Genomic DNA, 22,568 nt, shown 5'->3' with positions numbered 1-22,568 from the left:
AACAATTAATAATGTCCATAGTGCAAACGGAGAGAATAAAACTATAATTTATATTCTCTCTTGAAAGTATCCATAATATATAGGGAAAACTAACCAAAACCCCTCAAAAACTTTCCTTTTAATCATCAGGACAAATTTTTTTCAATAATACCCAACATGGGCATGGAAAAGAAGACAAGGAGAAAAGCATCTCAGAGATATCACATGCAAAAGAAAAAATTGGGCTCCAGGAGACAGCTATAAGCTCACATGCATTTATCAAGACAATCAAGTTCACATGCAAAATAGAAAAAAGACAAATAAGTCAGAACATGTTTTAGAAACAATGTTGACAATTTCAGCAACAGTAGAAGATGACAAGTACCAAATAGATGTCCATACCATACATTTGTAAAGATTTTAGAGTACTCACTCAGTCTATATAAGAGGAGTTCCATTCATTGTAAAAACACACCTCAACACTTCAACATCTCAACACTGAACACCCTACTCTCATATACTCACACCATCTTCAACCGGAGCTTTCATAGCATCCTTGTAAACACTTTCTTGTAAACAATTATCTTTGCAAACATTCTATATATCAACAAAAGTTCAAGTGTACATATTCAAGCAATCTCCAAGTCTTAAGTAAGTTTTCTTTTCCTTCTTTAGTGTGTTTGTTTAAATAAACTTCTAGTCAAAAACAGGGAAACACTATTGTAGTTATATTATTAACCTGCTAAACTGACGATCATACTTTGTTCGAGCACTCTGTTATAGTTAAATGTTTACTATACAAATAACTGGACATTAACTAGGGTACCTCTGAGTTATTCGTACCTCTAAGTTCAGCCATTGAGGTCTTATACCTGCATTATGAGTGGCCGTCATGCTGAAACATGTCGAGTTCCATGTGCAAGATTTTATGTCTAGTTGTTATAATGATCATCCGACTATTTAACCGGGCCTGCTTTCCGAATCTGGTATCAGAGCCAAGTTTAATATTTTAATAGTATAATTATAATAGTAAATACCTTGAGGACAAAAGTCATTAACACAATTGATATCACACTTGTTTATTTTGTATGAATAACAGATATCATTGTCCTTGTAGACCTTGTCAACCACAACCACCAGGTATTTATTGTGCCAGACACCCAACTATAATTAGCATAAAGAAAAGATTAGCATATATATCCAAAAGAATTAGTAATACTTTGAAGAAGCAAAAGTTTTATCTTGGTTATCTTGAACATCCTTCATTTATTAGTAAATATAATAACACAGAAGTGCAGCATAAAGTTTTAGAAGCAAATAGAGCAACAGATCAAGTTTAAGAGACCTGGAGAGAAGAAAGAGAGTTCCTAAGAAACCAGTTAGCAGTAACTTTAGAGAAAGGTAGACTGTAGTTTATGATAGATTATCTTAATTTAGAAATTAATGAACCACAAAAAAGAAAAATAACCTTAGACCAAAATAATTTAGTCTGTTATTTTCCATTGAGATAGCTTAATCATATCTTGCATAGTCAAGAAAATCCACAAGCCAATAGTATTGTAGATCTTATTATTAGTCAAGCAGAAAATATAAAATTAGAAAATAATAAGCATAATCATTTGTTAAACCAATTGTTAGAGCATTTTCAGAAAAATTCCACAAAAACAATTAGACAAAATTTAGATTATATTACATCTTCGTTAGAAGATAATAATAAAAATATTCAAAGGTTTCCTAGCAAAAGAGAGATAAAAGAGTTTATTGACCTCATAGATAATAAGGCTAAGCAAGTAGAACTTAAATCACTAGAAATAGTTGAGTAGTTAAAATTAGAAGTTCAAAATATTCAATTAGTGCAAAAAGAGTTGAGTGAACAATTAGATAAGTTGTATAATAAAATAGATAAATTATTAGTTTAATGACCGATTCTGTAACTAGCAGAAAATATATCCAATCTTTGAAAGAAATTAGTAAGTTAAATAAAGAACCAGTAGGTTTAACAGATTTTTCAACACAAGTAGCCAGTAGTAATATTCCCATTAGGCAAAATAATTTAATTATTCAATTAGTTTTAAATTTGGCTGAGAAATTAGATTAAGTTGAAGAACAAATAGCAAAAATAAACCAAGTTTTACATAAAGCATCTTCATCACTTCCACCATCTTTGTTAGAAAAATTAGAAAATTTAACTTTAAGTACAAATAATCATATTAGAAGACCTAAGATAAATCATTTTGATAACATAAAATGGAATTCTTTAAGAGAAAAGGAAAATAAGTAGTTAGAGCTGAAGATATTTATCTAAATGAAGAAGAAGCACAAGAATTTATTAGAAGAGGCTTTGAGAGAACACAGAAAAATAAATATAATTTGTATCAATTAGGTTTATTTGAAAATAGAAGCAGAATTGTAAGTAGCATCAGTTAACATGAAGTTAGCTGTATTGATAAAGAAGTTACACTTAATTTAATTAGTAAAGAAGCAGTTACTCATTTGAAAAAAATCACATTTTAGTCAGATTTACATAGGAACAATATTAATTGGAATAGCAAAATTAACCAGAGCACAAATAGGCACAAAAGCTTTAGTATACATATATGATGATAGATGGGATAATCACCAGGAAGCAGCAATAGCAACAACTGAGGTAGGCTTAAGTTCAAACTTAGCAGTCATAGGATGTATTCCAAATTATGTTATGACAATAAACGAATTTAGTAAATATATAAAAGTGAGCATAAGAACAAAAAATTATAATATGAAATGAGAGTATAAAAATCTGTGTATTAGCTTAATGTATACTGGTAAAGTGTCCGATAGATATAATCGTAAGTTTAATTTAGAACTTCAAAATTTAGTTCAAACATTTGGTAGTAAACATGTAAATATGATAGAAGCAAAACCCGTAGATAATAGCTTTTTAGAAGAAACTCAATGGACATTACCTAATTTACAAGGAACAAGAAATAGACAACCAGGTCAAGTACAAATATATAAAACTAGTACAGGTCAAGTAACAATTAGGTTTAGTAATTACAAGCAACTAGAAAAAATAGAAGAGGATGAAGGTGAGATCGAAAATGAGAGTATTCATATGGCTTTTGATAATTTAGATATTAATTTAGTTGAGCAAAATTTCGATCATATTGTAAATAAACTTATAGAAGATATTGATCATTTAGATGAAGAAGAGTACTTAGAAAAATATAAGACATATGATTTAGGACTACATAGAATTTCAGATGAAGAGATGAAAATTTTAATTTTAGAAATAGGAGTATAAAATATTTTAGGATCAAAAGAATATAATAATTTATTAGAGTTGAGAGCAGAATGCAAAATAGAATGTAATCCAGCAGAAGAAAGTAGTACATCAGGAGTAGAAAATCCAAGACATACAAGGAGAACTGATCAACAATTTTTTAGACCAACAAATGAACAATATAAAGAACAAGCTAGAGTAGATTACATAGAAGAAAGTATGATAAAACCACCTAGAAAAAATAGGATTTCATATTTGAGAGGGTTAGAACAAATAAATATAGCAGGTAATATATTAAATTTAGATAATGTAGATCCACAAGATTGGGAGAGAACGATTGAGAGATGGGAGAAAGGTTGCGTACATCCAACATTAATGTTAGATATTAGTAATTCACAAAATATGTTAGACTATTTTGAACATACTTTAGATGGTTTAGTTTTTTATTATTTCCAGTCATGGAAAGTTCAAAATCCAGAATAGCATCAGGCAGCTAAAACACATTTTAATATTGATGATTTTGTTACTTTGATTAAACAATAATTTTTAGATCATAATAGGTTAGATGGCAGACGTGAACAAGAACAAATAAGAGCAATTAGAAATTTAGAACAATTACAAATTTGTGATTTACAATATATAACTGAGTATACTTCAAATTTCTTTAAATATTTAGGAAGAACATGTAGAATTAGTGATACTAATTTATTAGATACTTATATGACAAAAATAAAAGGACCAATAGGTGAAAAGATTTGGAATGAATGGCAAAAGCATCCAAAGAAAAATGATATTGCAATAGGACCTAGAATTCAACATGTATATATGATATACTTAGACAAGAGTGTAGCCAAATAAAAACTAAGAGACAAATTAGAAAATAATTTTACATGAGTTGTAAAAATATAGATTTACCACAACAGTATGATTGTCATAAGAAAAATATGCATAAGAAAATATACAAAAGGAAGTATAAGTCATACAAACCATACAAATAGCATAAGAATTTCAACATAAGGCCTTCAAGAACATATAGGAAGAGAAAATATATTCCAAAACAATTTAGGAAAAGAAGTGGTGGACATTGGATTAGAAAAATATAAAGCACCAAAAGATAAGAGTAGTTGTAAATGTTATTCATGTGAAAAAGTTGGACACATTAGACCTAAATGTCCAAAATTAGGTAAATAGCCAAGAGAAAAAGTACATTTAATGGAGTGGTTTAAGTTAGAAGAAGATGAATATATACAGTCAATATATAGTTTAGATGATTTAAGTGATAATGAGAGTATTTATAGTATAAAAAGTATAAATATGATTTATTCAGACTCGAAAGATTCAAGTAGCACAAATAGTGATTTAGAAGAGTATATGTGTGCATTCATAGATGAACATCATGAAGAAGAGTATAAATATATTACTTTAGGTTGGTCAGAAAAATGTCATAAGTGTAGCAAGTTAGTTGCAAATAAATACTATAATATATATTCAATATTATGTGAAATGTATTATAGTAATAGGTTATTAGAAGTTAATTCAGTAGAATCACAAGAAAATACTGAAATATTAGGAAATATTGTTTATAGTATAGAAAAGCCAAAAAATAGTTCTTTAATTATCATAAATTGTGAAATAGAATTAGCAAAAGAATATAAGATACAAATAACAGCTATGATAGACACAGTGAGTACAAAGAGTGTCATAAGAGAAGAATTAGTACCAGAAAAATATAGACAAAAATGAGCAAAACCAGTGAAAATAACACAATTTGATGAGAGACTAGTTTAATTAACACACTGTATTAATAATGAGTCTGTTAAAGTAGAAAAACAATAATTTAACTTCCCATTAACATTTGTTTCACCAGTAGGATCATACCCATTCATTTTAGGTTTAAATTTTTTGAAAAGTTTACAAGGTTTTTTATTTATGAATCTTAACATAACATTTTTCAAAAGAGGTATTACAATAACTGATCAAAGTAATACTGTAGAAGCATACAAAAGTATAAGTATAGAAGAATCTAGTAGTCAAGATAGTTATTATTTGGAAAACTCAAAAGAAAATGATGAGCATAATAACATAAAAGAGTTTGATGAAGAAATATTTGAACATGAATATCTGATTTTAGAAGGAACCCGTATAGAAATATTACAATTAAATAAACCAAAGAGTTTAGAAGAATTGTTGCAATTAGCAGAACAAACTAGGATTATAGGAGAAGACCCACAGTTACATTAGAGTAAAAATAAAATACTAGTAAAATTAGATATAATTAACCCAAATTTAACCATTAAGACAACTGATATGCCTTGTAGTTTATTAGATAAGCAAGAGTTTGAACAACAAATAAAAGAGTTGTTAAAAGTAATTAGACCCTCTACGTCTAGACATAGATCAGTAGCATTTATTGTGAGAAAACATTCAGAATTAAAGAGAGGTAAGGCTAGAATAATTTATAATTACAAGAGATTAAATGATAATGCATATCAAGAAAGTTAATATTTTAGTAAATTTGATTGTAAATCAGGATTTTAGTAAGGGAATTGTTATTAGCACTCCAAAAATCTCATTCTACACTCCAAACTTTATATATTAAGAAAGAAAAAATACACTTGTGAGGAGTGTAGAATGATATTTTTGGAGTGCTAAAAGCACTTCCCTTGTGGCAAATACGATTAGCAAAAGAATCAATTGAGTGGACATCTTTTACTTGTCCAGAAGGACATTTTGAGTGGCTTGTTATGCCATTTGGACTTAAAAATGCTCCGTCGATCTTTCAAAGAAAGATAGATCAAATTTTCAAGAAATATGATAATTTTTGTAGTGTTTATGTGAATGATATTTTAGTACATAGTAAAAATAAAAAGGAACATAGAAAGCACTTAGAGATAGTTTTATACGAATCTATTAATAATGGAATTGTGATTAGCAAAAATAAAATAGCATTAGAAAAGCAAGATATAGAATTTGTAGGTATGTATATTAAGTCAGGTACAATATAATTACAAGATCATATAACTAAAAAGGTTTTAGAATTTCCAGATAAGTTAGAAGATAAAAAACAGTTACAAGTATTTTTAGGATTGTTAAATTATGCAAGAAATTTTATCCCTGATTTAGGAAGAAAAATAACAGTATTACATGGTAAAACTAGCAAAACAGGAAAAAATATATTTTAATAGTGAAGATATTAAATTAGATCAAAATATAAAAGAAGAAATTACTAAACTTAAGCCATTAACATTATCATTAGATGATAGTTATAAAGTAGTTGAAATAGATGCTTCATCATTAGGATGAGCAGGTATACTATACCAAAAAAATGAATAAGGAGTCACCAAAGTATGACAAACAAGTTTGTAGATATTCATTAGGAAAATTTAGTGATGTACAGTGAAGATTACCATCAACAAATTTAGAAATTTTAGGAATAATTAACTCACTTGAAGCATTCTCTTTATTTTTACATAATGAAGTATTTATGATTAGAACAGATTGTCAAAATATAGTCTCTCATTATAACAAGATACATGCTAATAAACAAGCAGCTCAAAGATGGGTTAATTTTGTTGATTCAATTTCAGGGAATGGGTTTAAACCAATTTTTGAACATATAAAAGGTAATGACAATACATTAGCCGATATCTTATGAAGATTAATTTTTTGAACAAGAATGAAATATTGTGGACCATCATCCTCAAATAGCACAAGACCACAAGGCAGAAAAGCATCTTTCAATAGCATAATGATGCACCATTGACCTCCAGTATTCAATGGATTCCAAAATAGCATAAGCAAACCAGCATGAGGTTTAGGTTAAGAGTACCAAGGCTTTCTGATAGGCAGCAGGTTCTTCTAGATAATTTTTGGAATATCCAAATTAAACAGCCAAGCATAAGGTTAGGTCATGAAAAATTAATTAGAGCCTTAGAACAAGAGTTCGATAGTTTTAATTTTAGTATCCATCAAAGCTAGCATCATATTCATTCTCTTGAGCACAATCTTCAAACCATTTCTAGAGACCATGAGTCATTACTTAGTAAGTTTACCAAAATGAACCAAGAACTCCAATCTCTTAGAATGCAGCAGAAGGCAAGTGACACCCTGAAAAGAGAATTGAAAATAGGTTTAGAAACTAATCAGCATAAGAATAAAGAAAAATAGGTAATTGAACCTATAGAACAAGAGGCTAATGAGCCCATAGAAGAGATTAAGATTGAGCTCTTAGAAGAAGACATTAAAATGGAGTAGCATCAAAATAATGAGCAACATCAGCATCTGAGTGACAAAAAAAAAACAAGAAAGATATGAAAGTTTTCTTAGGATTATTTCTTTAGACTTAAAAATAGATGAGATCCTATTAAAAGAATTCTCAAAAGAAAAATTAAGAATAATGCCACCAAATATGCAAAATGAGATCCTGAGCAGAGCATCACAATCCATAAAAGAGTTACAATTACAATGTGCTTTGTATGAATCCATCTTTGATCCAAAACCAAGGATGAATATTATTACAAATATGTATCCACCATGTCTTTGTGATAGTACAGAGAATTGTATTAATAAACCAGAGGTTAGCATAGCTATGGCTAGAATTAACATGAGAAATTTTAGGCCATGGCATTTTAGTTATGAGCATCAGAAAAAGCATAATGTGGTAGAAGTTACCCCTGCCTTACTATTAGAGTTTGGTTATCTTGATAAAATATTCATTAACCATAATGTGGTAGAAGATTATCTGGAAAGGTGGAAAGAAATTTGCATAAGTTTTATCAGTAGTCTTCCAGATTGGTATATACATATGCATAAGGAGAAAGCTAGGCATATAGCCATGATTAATGAAGAGTTCTTTAGACTATCCCCTATCTCCTCATATAGGTAGACTCCTTTATACAAAAATATTCTAAAATTTCGAGGGATCCAAATGCTAGCTTTAGACGAGTTTGAAGATTTTAGGTATGATATGGTACTAGTAGCAGAAGAAGAAGAAATGTATATTTACAGTAAGTCAAGGATCAGCCATCAGCCCTATTGGAAGCCTCAATATTTCAAAGAAGAAACAGCAGAAATGTACTACAAGGTGAAAGAAGATAGAGAAAAAGATGCATAGCTAGTAGAAGGCGATGAACAGTATTGGAACAATCTGACAAAAGAATAGCTGCACAACATCGACAACATGATGGAAGCATGAAGAGCTGGTAGTAAATTAGTATAAGTTGAATAGCATCATGTAAAATAATGCATTTCCAGACATAAATGTCAACATCATTGTGGACCCCGCTACAGTAATAAAATAATGGCATAAGAGTAAATAAAGAAAAGAGCTTGATCCATTATGGACTTTTCATACACAAAATGTCCCTTTGATTAAGAATGAATAGTGTTAGACCCTTTTCATTAGAACTCCCGAATATATAACCAACGAATGGTTTTATCAATAGTTTACACATGTTGATCGAACTTCAAAACTTGGAAGAAAGAGTATGTCCATAGAAATTACCTGATTACATGCTACATATCTGAATTCAAAGTAACCCATGATCAACTTGCGTTCCCAATTCTCTCTCAACCAAAATTCTCCTTCCAAACACAAAAGTTCACATCAATTCAAACTCATCATACTAAAAAAACAGAGGAAAAAAATAACCAATTTCACATGAACAAATCAATCTGAGTTCTAACTTAGTTTTCCTGCAATAAAACGACCAAAGTTAAGAAAAACCAAAAACATAGAATGAGAGAGATAAGGGTGAGAAACAAATCCTGCTAATAATTTTTAAAATTTACGCAAACCATTTGAAGTAGCAGGGACGAAGCTTCTTCCCTCCTCCTCTGGATTTGTGGAATACTCAATGTACATTTGCAAGTTCTTGGGAGTTTATTTATCTTCTCTGTTGTGACAGTTTATTTGGAGTCCTCCATGATCAATTTTCTTTTTTGCACGTTTAATTTCTTTTCTTATTTTCCTTATGTTTAATCTTTTTTAATTATTAGTTTTTCTACAAATGCTTGGTGGTTCAAGTGGTGAGGAGCTTGTTCCCCTTAAGCAAGATCTCAAGTTCGAGCCTTATGAATGGAGAAGCCAGCATTGGGAGAGCTTGCCCCCCGAATGGGGTCCAACCCGGCTCGAGGGATTAGTCATCGCCTATGTGCGGGGGATACCCTGGATTCATCAAAAAATTATTACTTTTTCTTACAAAACTACCCTTAGTGAAATTTTTCTTTATTTCTTTTCAGGTATTGTGTTCCTTGTACAGCGTAAGCACTAGAAATAATTAAGAAAGAGTTAGGTAGTTCTTGGGATTGATATGTGGAGGAATAATATGGCTAAATATTTCGTATGTATTGAACAAAGGCTAAGTAGCCTATATAAATACAAATACAAACAGAAAAGTCAAATCTGGATTCTAATCCTATAAAGTCGTGATCCACAATACATGGAATAGTCTTTCCTAGTTTAGACAAATACAGTATTATACATTAAGTACAATATATTCTTAATACTCCCCCTCAAGTTGGAGAGTGAAGATTACGAATGCCCAACTTGTATCGTACCTTCACAAATTGATCCTTCCCTAAAGCCTTTGTAAATATATTAGCTAACTAGAAGAGTGTAGGCACATATGTAGGACAAATTATACCATCTTGTAATTTTTCTCTAACAATATGGCAATCTATCTCAATATGCTTGGTACGTTCGTGAAAAACAGGATTTGGTGCGATGTACAAGGTTGCCTGATTATCACAAAACAATGAAGTGGGAGTTTTCTGGAGAACTCGTAAATCTTGTAATATGTATCGCAACCAAGTTATTTCTAGGCAAATATTTGTCATAGCACGGTATTCCGCCTCAGCTGATGACCTGGACACATTATCTTGCTTCTTGGACTTCCACGAAATGAGTGAATTGTCAAGAAAAATACAATACCCTGTAACTGATCTTCTCGTGGCATGACATCTTCCCCAGTCAGAATCACAAAATGCTTTCAAGTCTAGATTATTGTTGGTTGAAAATAGTAAACCTTGACCCGAAGTGCCTTTGATATATCTAAGGATTCGTATAGCTGCATCCCAATGCGGTTTTTGTGGCTCGTGCATAAATTGGCTCAAAGTACGAACGGGATAAATGATGTTCGGTCTAGTAACAGTGAGATATATCAATCTCCCAACTAACCTGTTGTATTTAATTGGATCATTCAACAATGCTCTATCTGTGGATGTAAGTGCTAAGTTCAGTTCCATCGGAAAAGGATCTGGCCGTGCACCGAGTAAACCTAAGTCTTGGAGAATATCGAGTGCATATTTTTGTTGTGACATAAAAATTCCCTTTTCTGAGCGTGCAAACTCAATACCCAGAAAATACTTTAGATCACCAAGGTCTTTGATGCGGAAGTGTTTGAGAAGAAAGGTTTTAAGTTGTTCCATCTCTTGGATATTATTTTCTGCGATAAGTATGTCATCAACATAAATAAGAACGACAGTGATTGAAGTACCTCGGACCTTGGTGAACAAGGAATAATCCGCTTTCGATTGATGATATCTGGCTTTTTGAATAGCGTCTGAGAATGTGGTGAACCAAGTTCTGGATGCCTGTTTGAGTCCGTAAAGGGACTTTTTAAGTCGACATACGAGATTCTCCCCCTGTCGGCGAAGACCCGGAGGGGGTTCCATGTAGACCTCTTCATGAAGAGTGCCATGAAGAAAGGCATTCTGAACGTCTAACTGGTGAATGAACCAAGTACGGGCAGCAGCAACGGTAAAAAGACAACGCAGAATGGTGAGTTTGGCAGTGGGTGAAAAGGTTTCCTGGTAATCAACTCATTCAACCTATGTGTATCCTTTTGCAACAACACGAGCCTTGTAACAATCAAGAGAACCATCAGACTTGTACTTCTTTTTGAAAACCCATTTAGAGCCGATATGCTTAGGACCAGTGGGAAGGGGAACCAAGTCCCAAGTTTGATTATGGTGTAATGCATCTAATTCTGTGTGCATAGCTTGTTGCCAATTCGGATCAAGAATAGCTTCAGCATATGTGGTGGGCTCAGATGAACTTATAATGTTAGCTAAAAAAGAGCAATAGGCAGACGAGAAACGAGAGTTGGAAGGAAAATTAGATAAAGGATAACGGGTACCTTTTACAGAACGTGGTGCCAAAGAAGAGTGATTGACTTGGTGAGACATGTGATAGTCTTTAGTCTATGTCGGTGGCTATTTGGGACGAGTGGAGTGCCTGAGAGAAGGGAGAATGGGTGGTGAAGAGATGGGAATATCAGGGTCTGGATGGGAGGCGTTAAGGTGCGTAGGAGAAGGTGTAGGGGGTCCAGGATGGGTAGGGACGTGGAGTAACGGAGGAGATGTGGGCATGGGTTATGGAGGGATGTCGGTGTTGGGGGGAATATGTGGGATAATGGGAGTGGGAGTGTCGGCCCGTGAAGGGGCAGTAGTGGAGTCATTGCCATGTGGGGTTAAGGCAAGAAGTTGATCAATGATGTTGGCAGGTGCATGAAGCGGTGGAGGGAAATGGGAAATGGGAGAAAAAGAAGTGGGGTCCTGAGTTATGTGATTAAGGGTAGTGGTATGAGAATCAGGAGATGAAAGATTAGAAAATGGGAATGAAGTCTCATGAAATTTCACATCACGGCTTATAAAAAAAATTTTTAGTTTCCAAGTTGTAAAGTTTATACCCTTTGTGACCTGTGGGATAGCCAACGAAAACACACTAGTGAGCTCTAGGTTCAAATTTGTGGGTAGGGTGGACAACGGTCATAACTGAGACATCCAAAAACGCATAGATGCTCAAGGGATGGTGGACATTTGTATAATAGTTCAAAGGGTGATTTGTTGGAAAGTAAGGGTGAAGGTAAACGGTTGATGAGATAGACGGCAATGAGTACGCAATCACCCCAAAATATGAGGGTATGTTGGATTGAAAGCGTAAAGCACGTGCCACTGTAAGAATATGGCGATGTTTGCGTTCAACAACCTCATTCTGGGGGGGGGGGTATAAACGCAAGTGTGTTGAAGTTCGATGCCATTAGATTGAAAATAGTCCCTCATGGATAGGAATTCAAACCCATTGTCTACTCTAATGGTTTTAACTGTGGCATGAAATTGAGTGTGAGCAAAGGTGATAAAGGACCTTAAAAGAGGTTGTGTCTCAGATTTATGAGACATTAAAAACACCCAAGTGCATCGACTAAAATCGTCCATAATTGTAAGAAATAAACGAGACCCAGAGTGAGTGGGAATTTTGTAAGGACCCCATATGTCACAATGTAATAAAACAAATGGTGCATGAGTCGATATTGAACTTAAAGAAAATGGAAGTCTTGTTTGTTTGGCTAAGGGACAGACACTACAATTATTGTCAAAGGAAATAGCATGAGAAAATAACAAAGAAGAAGCTAATTTGAGACGAGAAGGGGATGGATGCCCAAGTCGTTGTAAATGGGAAGGATGAGAGACTTGATGAGAGGCAGGTATCCGATGTATAGGTGACATGTAGTAAAGGCCATCACGCATCTTACCTGAACCAATCATCTTCTCTGAAGCCAAGTCCTGCAAAACACAAAAGGTGGGAAACAAAATTTCACAACAATTGAGAAGAGTCAGTGACTTTGCTAGCAGACATGAGATTCAGATTAAAAGACGGAACACACAAGACATCGGCCAAAGTTATATTAGAATTAAATGGTACTGTGCCAGTGCAAGTGATTAGGATTGAAGAACCCATGGGCAAATTAACAACGGGTATAGATGGAGGTTTGGTGGTAGTACATAAAGTGGAATCGGAAACAATATCATCTGTAGCTCCACTATCCAAGATCCATGGCTTAGTAAACACATAATTAATGGAAGTAACAGAAAAAGAATTCGAACCTGCGGCATTTGCATAAATGTTCCCATTACCAGAAGAAAGCAAGGAGAGAGCATGAGTTAACTGTTGAATTTGATCTGCAGAAAGTGCACTCAATGGATTGGTATTGGTGGATGTAGGAGGATATGTTGGTTGCGGCACGGATGCCCCTTGAGGGCCTAAAGTGGTTTCCGCTGCATGGGCGGCATGCAAAGGACTTGAAGAAGTGCCTCGTTGCTTTCGACCATTTTTGTTGCCATGTCCTCCATTGGGATTAGGCACCCATGTGCCATTCTTAATTTTGCACCTGTCCTCTGTATGTCCTCTTTTGTCACAAAAATTGCAATGGTATTTTAGAGTGTTACAATTGTCGATGGTGTGTCCCTCTCGGTTGTAATGATCATAGTGCTGGTCAGAGTGGGTTTGTACTACAGCAGCAAGGGAAAAATTATCAGATGGCAACTTTTGGCGTTGTTTCGACTTCAACTGGCGTTGTTGCTCATGATTGCTGACAAAGGAATAAGCTTGATGAATATTGGGCAATGGTGTCATCATGAGAATGCTGGTGCGAACAGTGTCATGAACATCGTTGAGGCCCATAAGAAATTGCATAATTTGGTATTTTTCTCGTTGCTCATGATGCTTATCCATCAGGTTGCAAATTATGGGGTCTTCATATGCATCGAGATGAGTCCAGAGATGCTTGAGTTCTGTAAAGTACGTTGAGATGGTCATGGAGCCTTGTGATAGAGAAGCAATTTGTTTTTGGATTTGGTAAATTGTTGGTGTGTTTTGCTGGGAAAATTGATGCTTGAAATCCTCCCAAATCGTGTATGCAGAAGCATGGACAACTCCGTTAGAGAGATGAGACTTTACCGAATTTGAAATCCATGACAGGATCATGCTGTTGCAGCGTGCCCATAGGGCATAATCACCTAGTTTTTCATCTTCAAAAGGGGGTTTAATGGATCCATCAATGAACCCAATTTTATTTTTGGCTCGTAAGGCGTGAAGCATAGACTTGCTCCAAGAGGAATAATTGGTGCCATTCAGTTTTTCAGAAACAAGTACATGGCCAGGGTGATCTGAAGGATGAACATAGTATGGATGTGATAAATCCATACTAGGGTTGTTTGTGGTTGCGTTGGGTGTTGGATTGTCTATCATGGTGTTTGTAATTTTGCTAGGGTTTGATGAAGTGGATCAAACTAAGAAAGAGCTAGGTAGTTCCTGGGATTGATATGTGGAGGAATAATATGGCTAAATATTTCGTATGTATTGGACAGAGGCTAAGTAGCCTATATAAATACAAATACAAACAGAAAAATCAAATCCTGATTCTAATCCTATAAAGCTATGATCCACAATACATGGAATAGTCTTTCCTAGTTTAGACAAATACAGTATTATACATTAATTACAATATATTCTTAATAGAAATAGACATTCATGATAAGAGCAGGGACTTATTCAACCTGGGCTGTCATCCATTCCATTGTTTAGGAGCAATGATATCATGCTACAACATTAGCCACTTCAATGTCGTTCATGATTTGGACATGAAGTTGGGAACTTGAACTACGAAGTCATACAGCTCCTAGTCGAGAATTTTTCTCATATACAGCAGCTGCATACAAAAAGTCGGATCATACGAGAATTTTTTTTTTTCGGGCGCACTTTTTTAAAGAGATTGCCTTGTGCCGCATAGAGATGTCCGTATGAAAGAATTTTTCATGTTTTTCCCCAACCTAATGAGAAAAGATTTGGAATTCTATATTTTGTGTACACATCAATATTGCTCTCACTTTCTAATTTCTTTCATTATTCTCTTTCTCTGTTCATTTAGTTTAAAAACTAACAAAATAAAATTAGGTAAACATTACGAGGAAGCTTCCTCATATTTCTCCTATATATGTCCATTGTTTAGGAGCTATCAACACGATGATTTGGAGATAAAGTTAAGAAAAACACTAGCCACTTTAATATGCGGACATATTGTATGACAAGTCTTTCGCGAGATAAAAGCTGAGAACATTAAAAATCAAGGGAAATTAGAATGCCCCACTTTTTTTCTTTATTTTTTTTATTAAACTTTTATGTCTTTTAAAGATTTGATCAAAACGCTTGGACTAATGGCCACCTAAGCATTTTTAAATTTTTTTAGTTACATATCATTAGTTTATTTCTTTTAAAAGAAAAATATTATATGTTGATTTCCCACTCTATCTTTTTAGGCAATGGAGTGTTTTTTTATGTGTCAGAATTTATGCTCCTTTTTAAGGGATATATTAATGCTATTAATTATTAAATTGATATTAACTATTAAATCATCAAAATTATCTCTCCCTTTTTAAGGGATTATTAATGGATATTAACTATTAAATCATAAGTATTATCTCCTGAATTTTGAATTTCGAACATTTTTTTTTCTTTTTTGCAGCTCACTTTTTTTTTTTTTTTTTTTAATTTTTATCGAAGAACAAATATTATTAGATACGAATTGAAATGTTTACATCAGAAGCTAGAGAATTAAACAACCACTCTGGTTCAAAGTAATCACACATATGAAAACCCCCTACACGCATGACATAAGATGTCACCTGATGCGCAGCACCATTACAGGCATGAGGAGTGAAAAGAAACTCTATTGAACTCAATTGATGCTTAATATGGTGAATGTCCCATATAATACCTTCCATGACTGCCTTCAGTTGCAATACCTCATTGAGCATGTCCACCAGGACCTTTGAATTTGTTTCCAATTGAACTACCCTAAAGCCTTTTTCCACACCAGCCAGCAAAGCCGACCTCATCGCTTCTACTTCCGCCATTAAGCTAGAATCACATAAAATATTGCCCACACCTCCAATTCCTTTAAATATCCCGGCAAAATCTCTAGCAACTCACCCAAAACCACCCATTCCAATTTGCTTACACCAAGCCCCATCACAATTCACTTTGATTGTTCGAAATGGGGGCTTAGTCCACCCTTCTTGGATCTCCACCCTATCTCGCATCTGGAGACATAGTTGCTGCGGCTTTTGCACCCCGCCCCAACAATCCTCAAGCTCACCCCATTGTTGTTGCAATAGCCCCAATGCAACTCGAGGTTCGACAACGGTCTTCTCAAAAACCACACTATTCCAACACTTCCATAAACGCCACAAACCACATACAACCCAACGCATTAGTCTTTACCACCCCCACCTCACCATATTTATTACACAACCACTTCCAACACTCCAAAAAATCCCCACCCTCCACCGTTACCACATCCAATTGGAGCGGAGAACCAAACTAAAAAAACACGGGCAAATGGATAACGAAAGAATAAGTGTACCTGCGTCTCCATATCTTCTTCATAGTGCAGGCAACTAGACTCCAAGTGAACACCCCGGCATTGCAAATTAGTACGCACAGTAAGGATATTTTTACACCCCTTCCAGATAAAATGGCGTAGCTTTGGAAGAACCTTCAAATGCCATAATGCCGACCATATCGGATCCTTGTTGTCTTCCCCATTGGATTGTCCCACACCTTTACGCCCAAGCTCCCCATTTCGGTTCATCTCTTGAGCGGTTATATACCCAGATTTAATCAAATACACCCCATTCCGTGTATAATGCCAAATAATACGATCAGGACACCCAAATTGGCTCAGCGGCATACATAAAATAATGCAAGCTTCCTCATTATTAAAACACCATTCAATAATATCCTTCTTCCATTTACCTCCAGGGGCCACAATGTCTGCAACCGTTCCGGGAATCTCCACAAGTCTCGAAAGAGGATGAAAAGTAGATCCAGTAGTTTCTTACACAATACGGTAAAACGACACAAAAGTAATGGGTTTCAGGTCAACACGATAACTAATCGGGTCATTATCGGGTGACCAACGGATTCTTAACGGGTATACACGTGGGTAACATGTGGGTAACCCGTTTCGACCCGTTAAGAAAAATAAATTTTAATTTTAAAGTTTAATTACTAAAAAAATTATTATAAAATACAATAGCCATATTGTATATATTGGTATATTCTAAATTAAATATATATTTTTGTATTATTATTCTATATAAGTTAAAAAAAATTAAGTTTTATTCATTTATTTATTTTTATTATGAGAGTTTCCTATTATCATTAATAGGATAAATTTAACTTAACATGTTGTCCAAAATTAAAATCAACTAGTATAGTATTAGTATAGGCAATAAGACATCCCTACAAGTATGGAAAATGTGAAAGTATATATAAACACTCGTGATCCATCATTCCTCCACGAGTAGACAATGGTTACACTTACATTATCGTTTAGATTTTTAAAACCCTCCAAACCGTCATGAATAGTGTTTTTTATTTGAGTGTAAAAGTAATAAAATTAATAATAATTATTGTAGACGTGTAAGAAATGTAATATATACACACACACACACAATCACTTGTAGTCACAAGCTTTACAACTTTCGTGAAGGGTTCAATTTCGAAATCCAACACTATAATCCATAAACCTTAAATTTGTATTTAATCGTTGATTGTCGTTTAGGCTTTATTCTTTATATTGAATTTCATTTTTAAAATTTTCTTTTTTGAAAACATGTTCTGGGGGATGTAGGAAGATGAATGGTTTGGATCTTTGATGTCATGTCCCTATATTTACAGTTAATTAAAATATGAGTCGATGTTATATAGTTTGTAGAGACTTTATAAACACCAAGCAATATTTTCACTAACGGTAAAACTCTGAACATAATATCAACGATCTGAACCGTTCATTTTCCCGTATCCTCCAATAGATCATGTTTTCAAAAAAGAAAATCTAAAAAAACAAAATTTGGTGACAAAAATGAAACATAAATGTAAACAATAATCGACGGTTAAATTTTGATCTATGATTTATATGATTATAGCGGCACATTTCAAAGTTAAGCCCTTCACAAAAGTTGTAAAGCTTGTCATTATGTTTTTCACACTTCTACATTAATTCAAAAACTATTAAAGACTTTACTTAAACAATAGCCATAGGATAAATGAGAAGAGAGTGCTAATATAGAAAGCCTTACTGAAAATATCATCAATATAACTCTTGAAGACAATATATCAAGTCAAAGTTCTAATATCGTTTTCCATGGTGATTGATGAAAATTGAAAATTGAAGAGTTTGATTGTAAGAAAATGTGCAAGGTTCCAAACCTTGAAACATAACTCCCTTAATTTTGCAAATCTTTTGAACATTTGATATTTTGTAATGTTCTAATGTGTTTATTTTTATTATGCTCTTATTTTGGGTATGTAAATATGTAATACTTGAAAGACAAATGTGTTTTTATATTTTGAATGTGATAATATGGTATGTATATACTTATTTAGTATTATGTTTTTCATTTGATTATTTATTGGTTTAAAATATATTTTCCTTAACAGGTAACGGATCGGGTCATATTACCTGTTAATATTATCGGGTCGATTTCGGGTCAGGTCATTTTACTCGTTTATTTTAACGGGTGTTACATGACACGACCTGTTAAGATATCGGGTATGACACAAAAACGACACGAACACTGGAAACACAACACAAATGTCAGGTCTAATGAAAAGTACGTGGCGTAGGCAACCATGGGTCCTTGACAATCTGAATACTTCGACCATCCCCAACCCTCCATCGTATGCCAACCTTAAATACTTTCCTCTGATACAAAATCCCTTTCCATCCCCAAGAAGTACCTCTTCCCGCCGGCCCATCCAGAAAAGACGAAGAGAGATAGTATTTTTCTTGAAGCACTTTAGCCAGGAGGGAATCTGGATTGCAAATAATATGCCACCCAACCTTTGCAAGCATAGCTAAGTTAAGGGAAATGATTTCCTTAAAACCAAGCCCTCCTTTTGATTTCCTTTTTGCAACTTTACTCCAAGCCACCCAATGAACACCCTTCTTTGTCTTCTGGTCCCTCCATAAAAAACGTGCAATAACTTGTTCGATTTCCTTTGCCAATTGGATTGGAAGTTGGAAACACGACATTGTATAATTAGGTAAAGCAACAGCCACACTTTTAATTAGTACCTCATTCCCAGCAATCGACTGAAACTGTTTTGCCCATCCATTAATTTGCTCATCCACTCTATTTCGTACATCTTCGAACACTTTCCTTTTCAAACCCCCAAAATCTGCTTGAATACCCAAGTATTTCCCAAAGCCATCCTGATGTTTGATCCCCAACACCTGCGATAACCAGGCTTTCACAACCTGCGAACATCCCCCACTGAAATGAACCGAACTCTTTTCCAGATTAATGAATTGCCCAGACCCCTCAGCATCTTGTTGAAGTAAACAATTAACATTTAAGGCCTCTATCTTCGTAGCCTGACAAAAGAAAACTAAGTCATTCGCAAAGAAAACATAGGAGAGAGGCTCGGCAAGATTGTTCACTATAATCCCCCGAATGCGTCCAACCCTTTCCTCATTATGAAGTAGGGATGAAAAACCCTCAACACAATTTAAGAATAAGAAAAGCGATAAAGGGCCCCTTTGCCGAAGTCCCCTACTAGGCGTGATGTAACTCGTGGCCTCACCATTAACTACCACACAGTAGGGTATTGTTTGCACACACTTCATCACCCATTGGCAAAAAATATCATCAAATCTCAATTTGTGCAACATAGCATTCAAAAAAGACCATTCAACTCGGTCATAGCCTTTTGCCATATCCAGTTTTAGCGCCATAAAATTAATACCTTCATCATTTCCTAGTTTCATGGAATGCAGAAGTTCACCAAGTCTTTCAGCCTTGCACCACCGAGTGACATGCCCCACCTTATCACAAATGAGGCAATAGTTAGGTAGCCCCTCATAATGAAAATCAATCCATATCTTCCCATCATCTGGAAATTCCACGTTTGCTCCCCTCATAAGCAGCTCTTGAACATCAAAGGAAATCTTTACACGCAAAAATCTACCAATGCAATCTCGACCATCGTCTTTGTCCACCTTGACCACTTTACCAATTAGACTCGCTATTGCCGAAGTAGCAGCCTCTGTCATATTGAGTGGGGCAACATTGTGCAATTGCACCCACATTGTAGCCAAGTGAATACTTTCTTTTTAGCTCCTTTTCCAATCTTTTACTTGTTACAACCTACCAAACATAAATAGAATGTAGAACCTGTATAAAAGAGTAAAAAAAGTTGTAAACAAGGAGAATTGTTATGTATATAATAGCAAATTTACAAGCATAACAAGTTTTCCCTTGTAACTCTAATTTGTTAAGCTATAAAAATCAGAAGGAAAAAAAAAAAAAAAAAAAAAAAAAAAAGAAGAGGAAAGAAACAAGAACAATACCTTTTTAAATGCCCCCTTAGTATTTGCTTTAAAGCATGATGACTAATACTAGATCCAAATAAAGATACAATCCTTCTTCGGTGACAAGAAAAGCCAAATAAGGAGCCGGGAAGGCTTGGGGAGATGCTACGTTTGCTTACATATGATTAAGTCTAACAATTTCTTGCATTACCCGTTTTTCCAATATGAAACAACATAAAAATAATAGGTCTCGGGTTTAACCTGTTAACAGGCCAAGTCGTTATCGAGCCACCCCTTGAAAAATATTGGGTCGCATCGGGCCATCCGTTAAGATAACGGATATGACATATCAACAGCACGAACACGGCCCGCTTGCCTTGCCAGATCTAAACATTAGGCATGTCAATTTCTTGCATAACCTATTCATCCAACACGAAACCACACGACCCGCTAACGAGTCAAGTTGTTATCAAGTCACCTGTTAAGATCGCGTTAAAATAACGGGGTTGACAAGATATAATTCGTTAAGATAACTAGTATGACACAAACACGACTTGTATGCCAGATTTACATAAGATGCAAGTTTATGTTTATATAAATACTGAGGGTTCAATTTGATATTGCCTAAAGAATGCTAAAAAAGTTTTTAGATAACCAAAAGTGTCTAAGACAATGGTTAAAAACAAAAAAAACCAAACACTAAAATATAGTTTGGGTAAAGTACAAAAAACTACCTCAACTATTGGTGTCACGACACTTTCATACCTCATCTTTTAAAATTGACAATGTCATACCTCATCTTACAAATTTGTACCAATGTTATACCTTCTGTTAGCCTGCCGTTAATTTGTTAGTTAAATGTTGACGTGGCTTGATACATACCCCACTTTTTATTAAAAAATAAATAAAATATTAAAAAAAAACTAAAAAAAATCATTTAATATTTTTAAATATTAAAATAATAAAGAAAAGTTAAAAAACAAAAAAACAAAAATCAAAACCTTTCGTCCCATCCACCCCCTTCTCTCTCTCCCTATCTTCTTCTTCCCTGCGTAATCTTCAACCAAAAAAGAAAAAATTTGAAAACCCATCAACCCCCAACCTCCCGAAGAAGAAAACCCCAACCCACCCCCCCCCAACCTCCCGAAGAAGAAGAAGAAGAAGAAAAAAATATATATATATATTAAATTAAAATCATTAAATGATTTTTTAATATTTTAATATTTACTTTTCTTTATTATTTTAATATTTAAAAATTATTAAATGATTTTTTTTTTAGTTTTTAATAATATTTTATTGATTTTTTTTTAATAGAAAGTGGGCCCTGAATCAAGCCACGTCAATATTTAACTGGAAATTCAGGCCAAACTAACGGAAGGTATAACATTGGCACAAATTTGTAAGATAAGGTATGACATTGTTAATTTTAAAAGATGAGGTATGAAAGTGTCGTAACACCAATAATTGAGGTAGTTTTTTATACTTTGCCCAAACTATATTTTAGTGTTTGGTTTTTTTTGTTTTTAACCATTGTCCAAGACACTTTTGGTTATCTAAAAACTTTTTTAGCATTCTTTAAGGAATATCAAATTGAACCCTTAGTATTTATACAAACATAAACTTGCATCTTATGTAAATTTGGCATACAAGTCGTGTTTGTGTCATACTAATTATCTTAACGAATTATATCGTGACATCAATTTTAAAAAATGAGGTATGAAAATGTCAATTTTTACTCTAAGATGTCCCATATAGTTTTAGAGTAAAAAAAACTACTAGTAATAAAAACGTTTATGCCACTCAATACTACGGTCTATTGGTATTCCTCTTCACTTGTAAGTGAGGCTTTAGGTTCGATTCTCACTAAAGACAAATTTAAACCACATTATTGCTAGCCCATTATGAGGCTAAGCTCACCCCTCCCCTTTACTATAGATAATATCATTTTTTCAACAAAAAAAAAAAAAAAAGGTTATGAGCAAACCCTGGCATTCGTGTCGTTTTCGTAATATACCCGATATCTTAACGTGTCGTGTCGTGTAACACCCGTTAAAGTAAACAAATAATATAACCCGACTCGAAATCAACCCGTTAATATTATCATATAATATGACCTGAGCCATTACCCATTAAAGAAAATATATTTTAAATCAATAAATAATGAAAATGAA

At 33.9% G+C, this 22,568-nt stretch overlaps 2 protein-coding genes across 2 annotated transcripts; both read right to left on the bottom strand.

Moving 5' to 3' along the window:
- Positions 1 to 11,071: 11,071 nt before the first annotated feature.
- LOC137736052 (uncharacterized) lies at positions 11,072 to 15,934 on the bottom strand. The gene is made up of 4 exons (XM_068475393.1): positions 15,796 to 15,934; positions 12,945 to 14,188; positions 12,775 to 12,805; positions 11,072 to 11,310 (listed from the first exon to the last, which is right to left on the bottom strand). Exons 1-4 carry the CDS (start codon positions 15,932 to 15,934, stop codon positions 11,072 to 11,074), a joined length of 1,653 nt encoding a protein of 550 aa, XP_068331494.1.
- Positions 15,935 to 18,687: 2,753 nt separating this feature from the next.
- On the bottom strand, positions 18,688 to 20,175 carry LOC137736051 (uncharacterized). Its single transcript, XM_068475392.1, has one exon. It carries the CDS (start codon positions 20,173 to 20,175, stop codon positions 18,688 to 18,690), a length of 1,488 nt encoding a protein of 495 aa, XP_068331493.1.
- Between the last annotated feature and the right edge of the window lie 2,393 nt (positions 20,176 to 22,568).

Source organism: Pyrus communis, chromosome 6 (assembly GCF_963583255.1).
Source record: "Pyrus communis chromosome 6, drPyrComm1.1, whole genome shotgun sequence".
Classification (NCBI taxonomy): Eukaryota; Viridiplantae; Streptophyta; class Magnoliopsida; order Rosales; family Rosaceae; genus Pyrus; species Pyrus communis.
Note: the sequence above shows the minus strand (reverse complement) of the source record. Positions and strands in the feature narration are given on the sequence as shown.

Excerpts from the sequence above, each read along its gene's own strand:
- LOC137736051 (XM_068475392.1), bottom strand. The coding sequence starts at position 20,175 with ATGTGGGTGCAATTGCACAATGTTGCCCCACTCAATATGACAGAGGCT.
- LOC137736052 (XM_068475393.1), bottom strand. The coding sequence starts at position 15,934 with ATGGCGGAAGTAGAAGCGATGAGGTCGGCTTTGCTGGCTGGTGTGGAA. Across the intron at positions 14,189-15,795 it reads ACTGAAGGCAGTCATGGAAG|ATCACCCTGGCCATGTACTT; the intron begins GTATTATATGGG and ends TTCATCCTTCAG. Across the intron at positions 12,806-12,944 it reads TAATCACTTGCACTGGCACA|GACTTGGCTTCAGAGAAGAT; the intron begins GTACCATTTAAT and ends TGTGTTTTGCAG.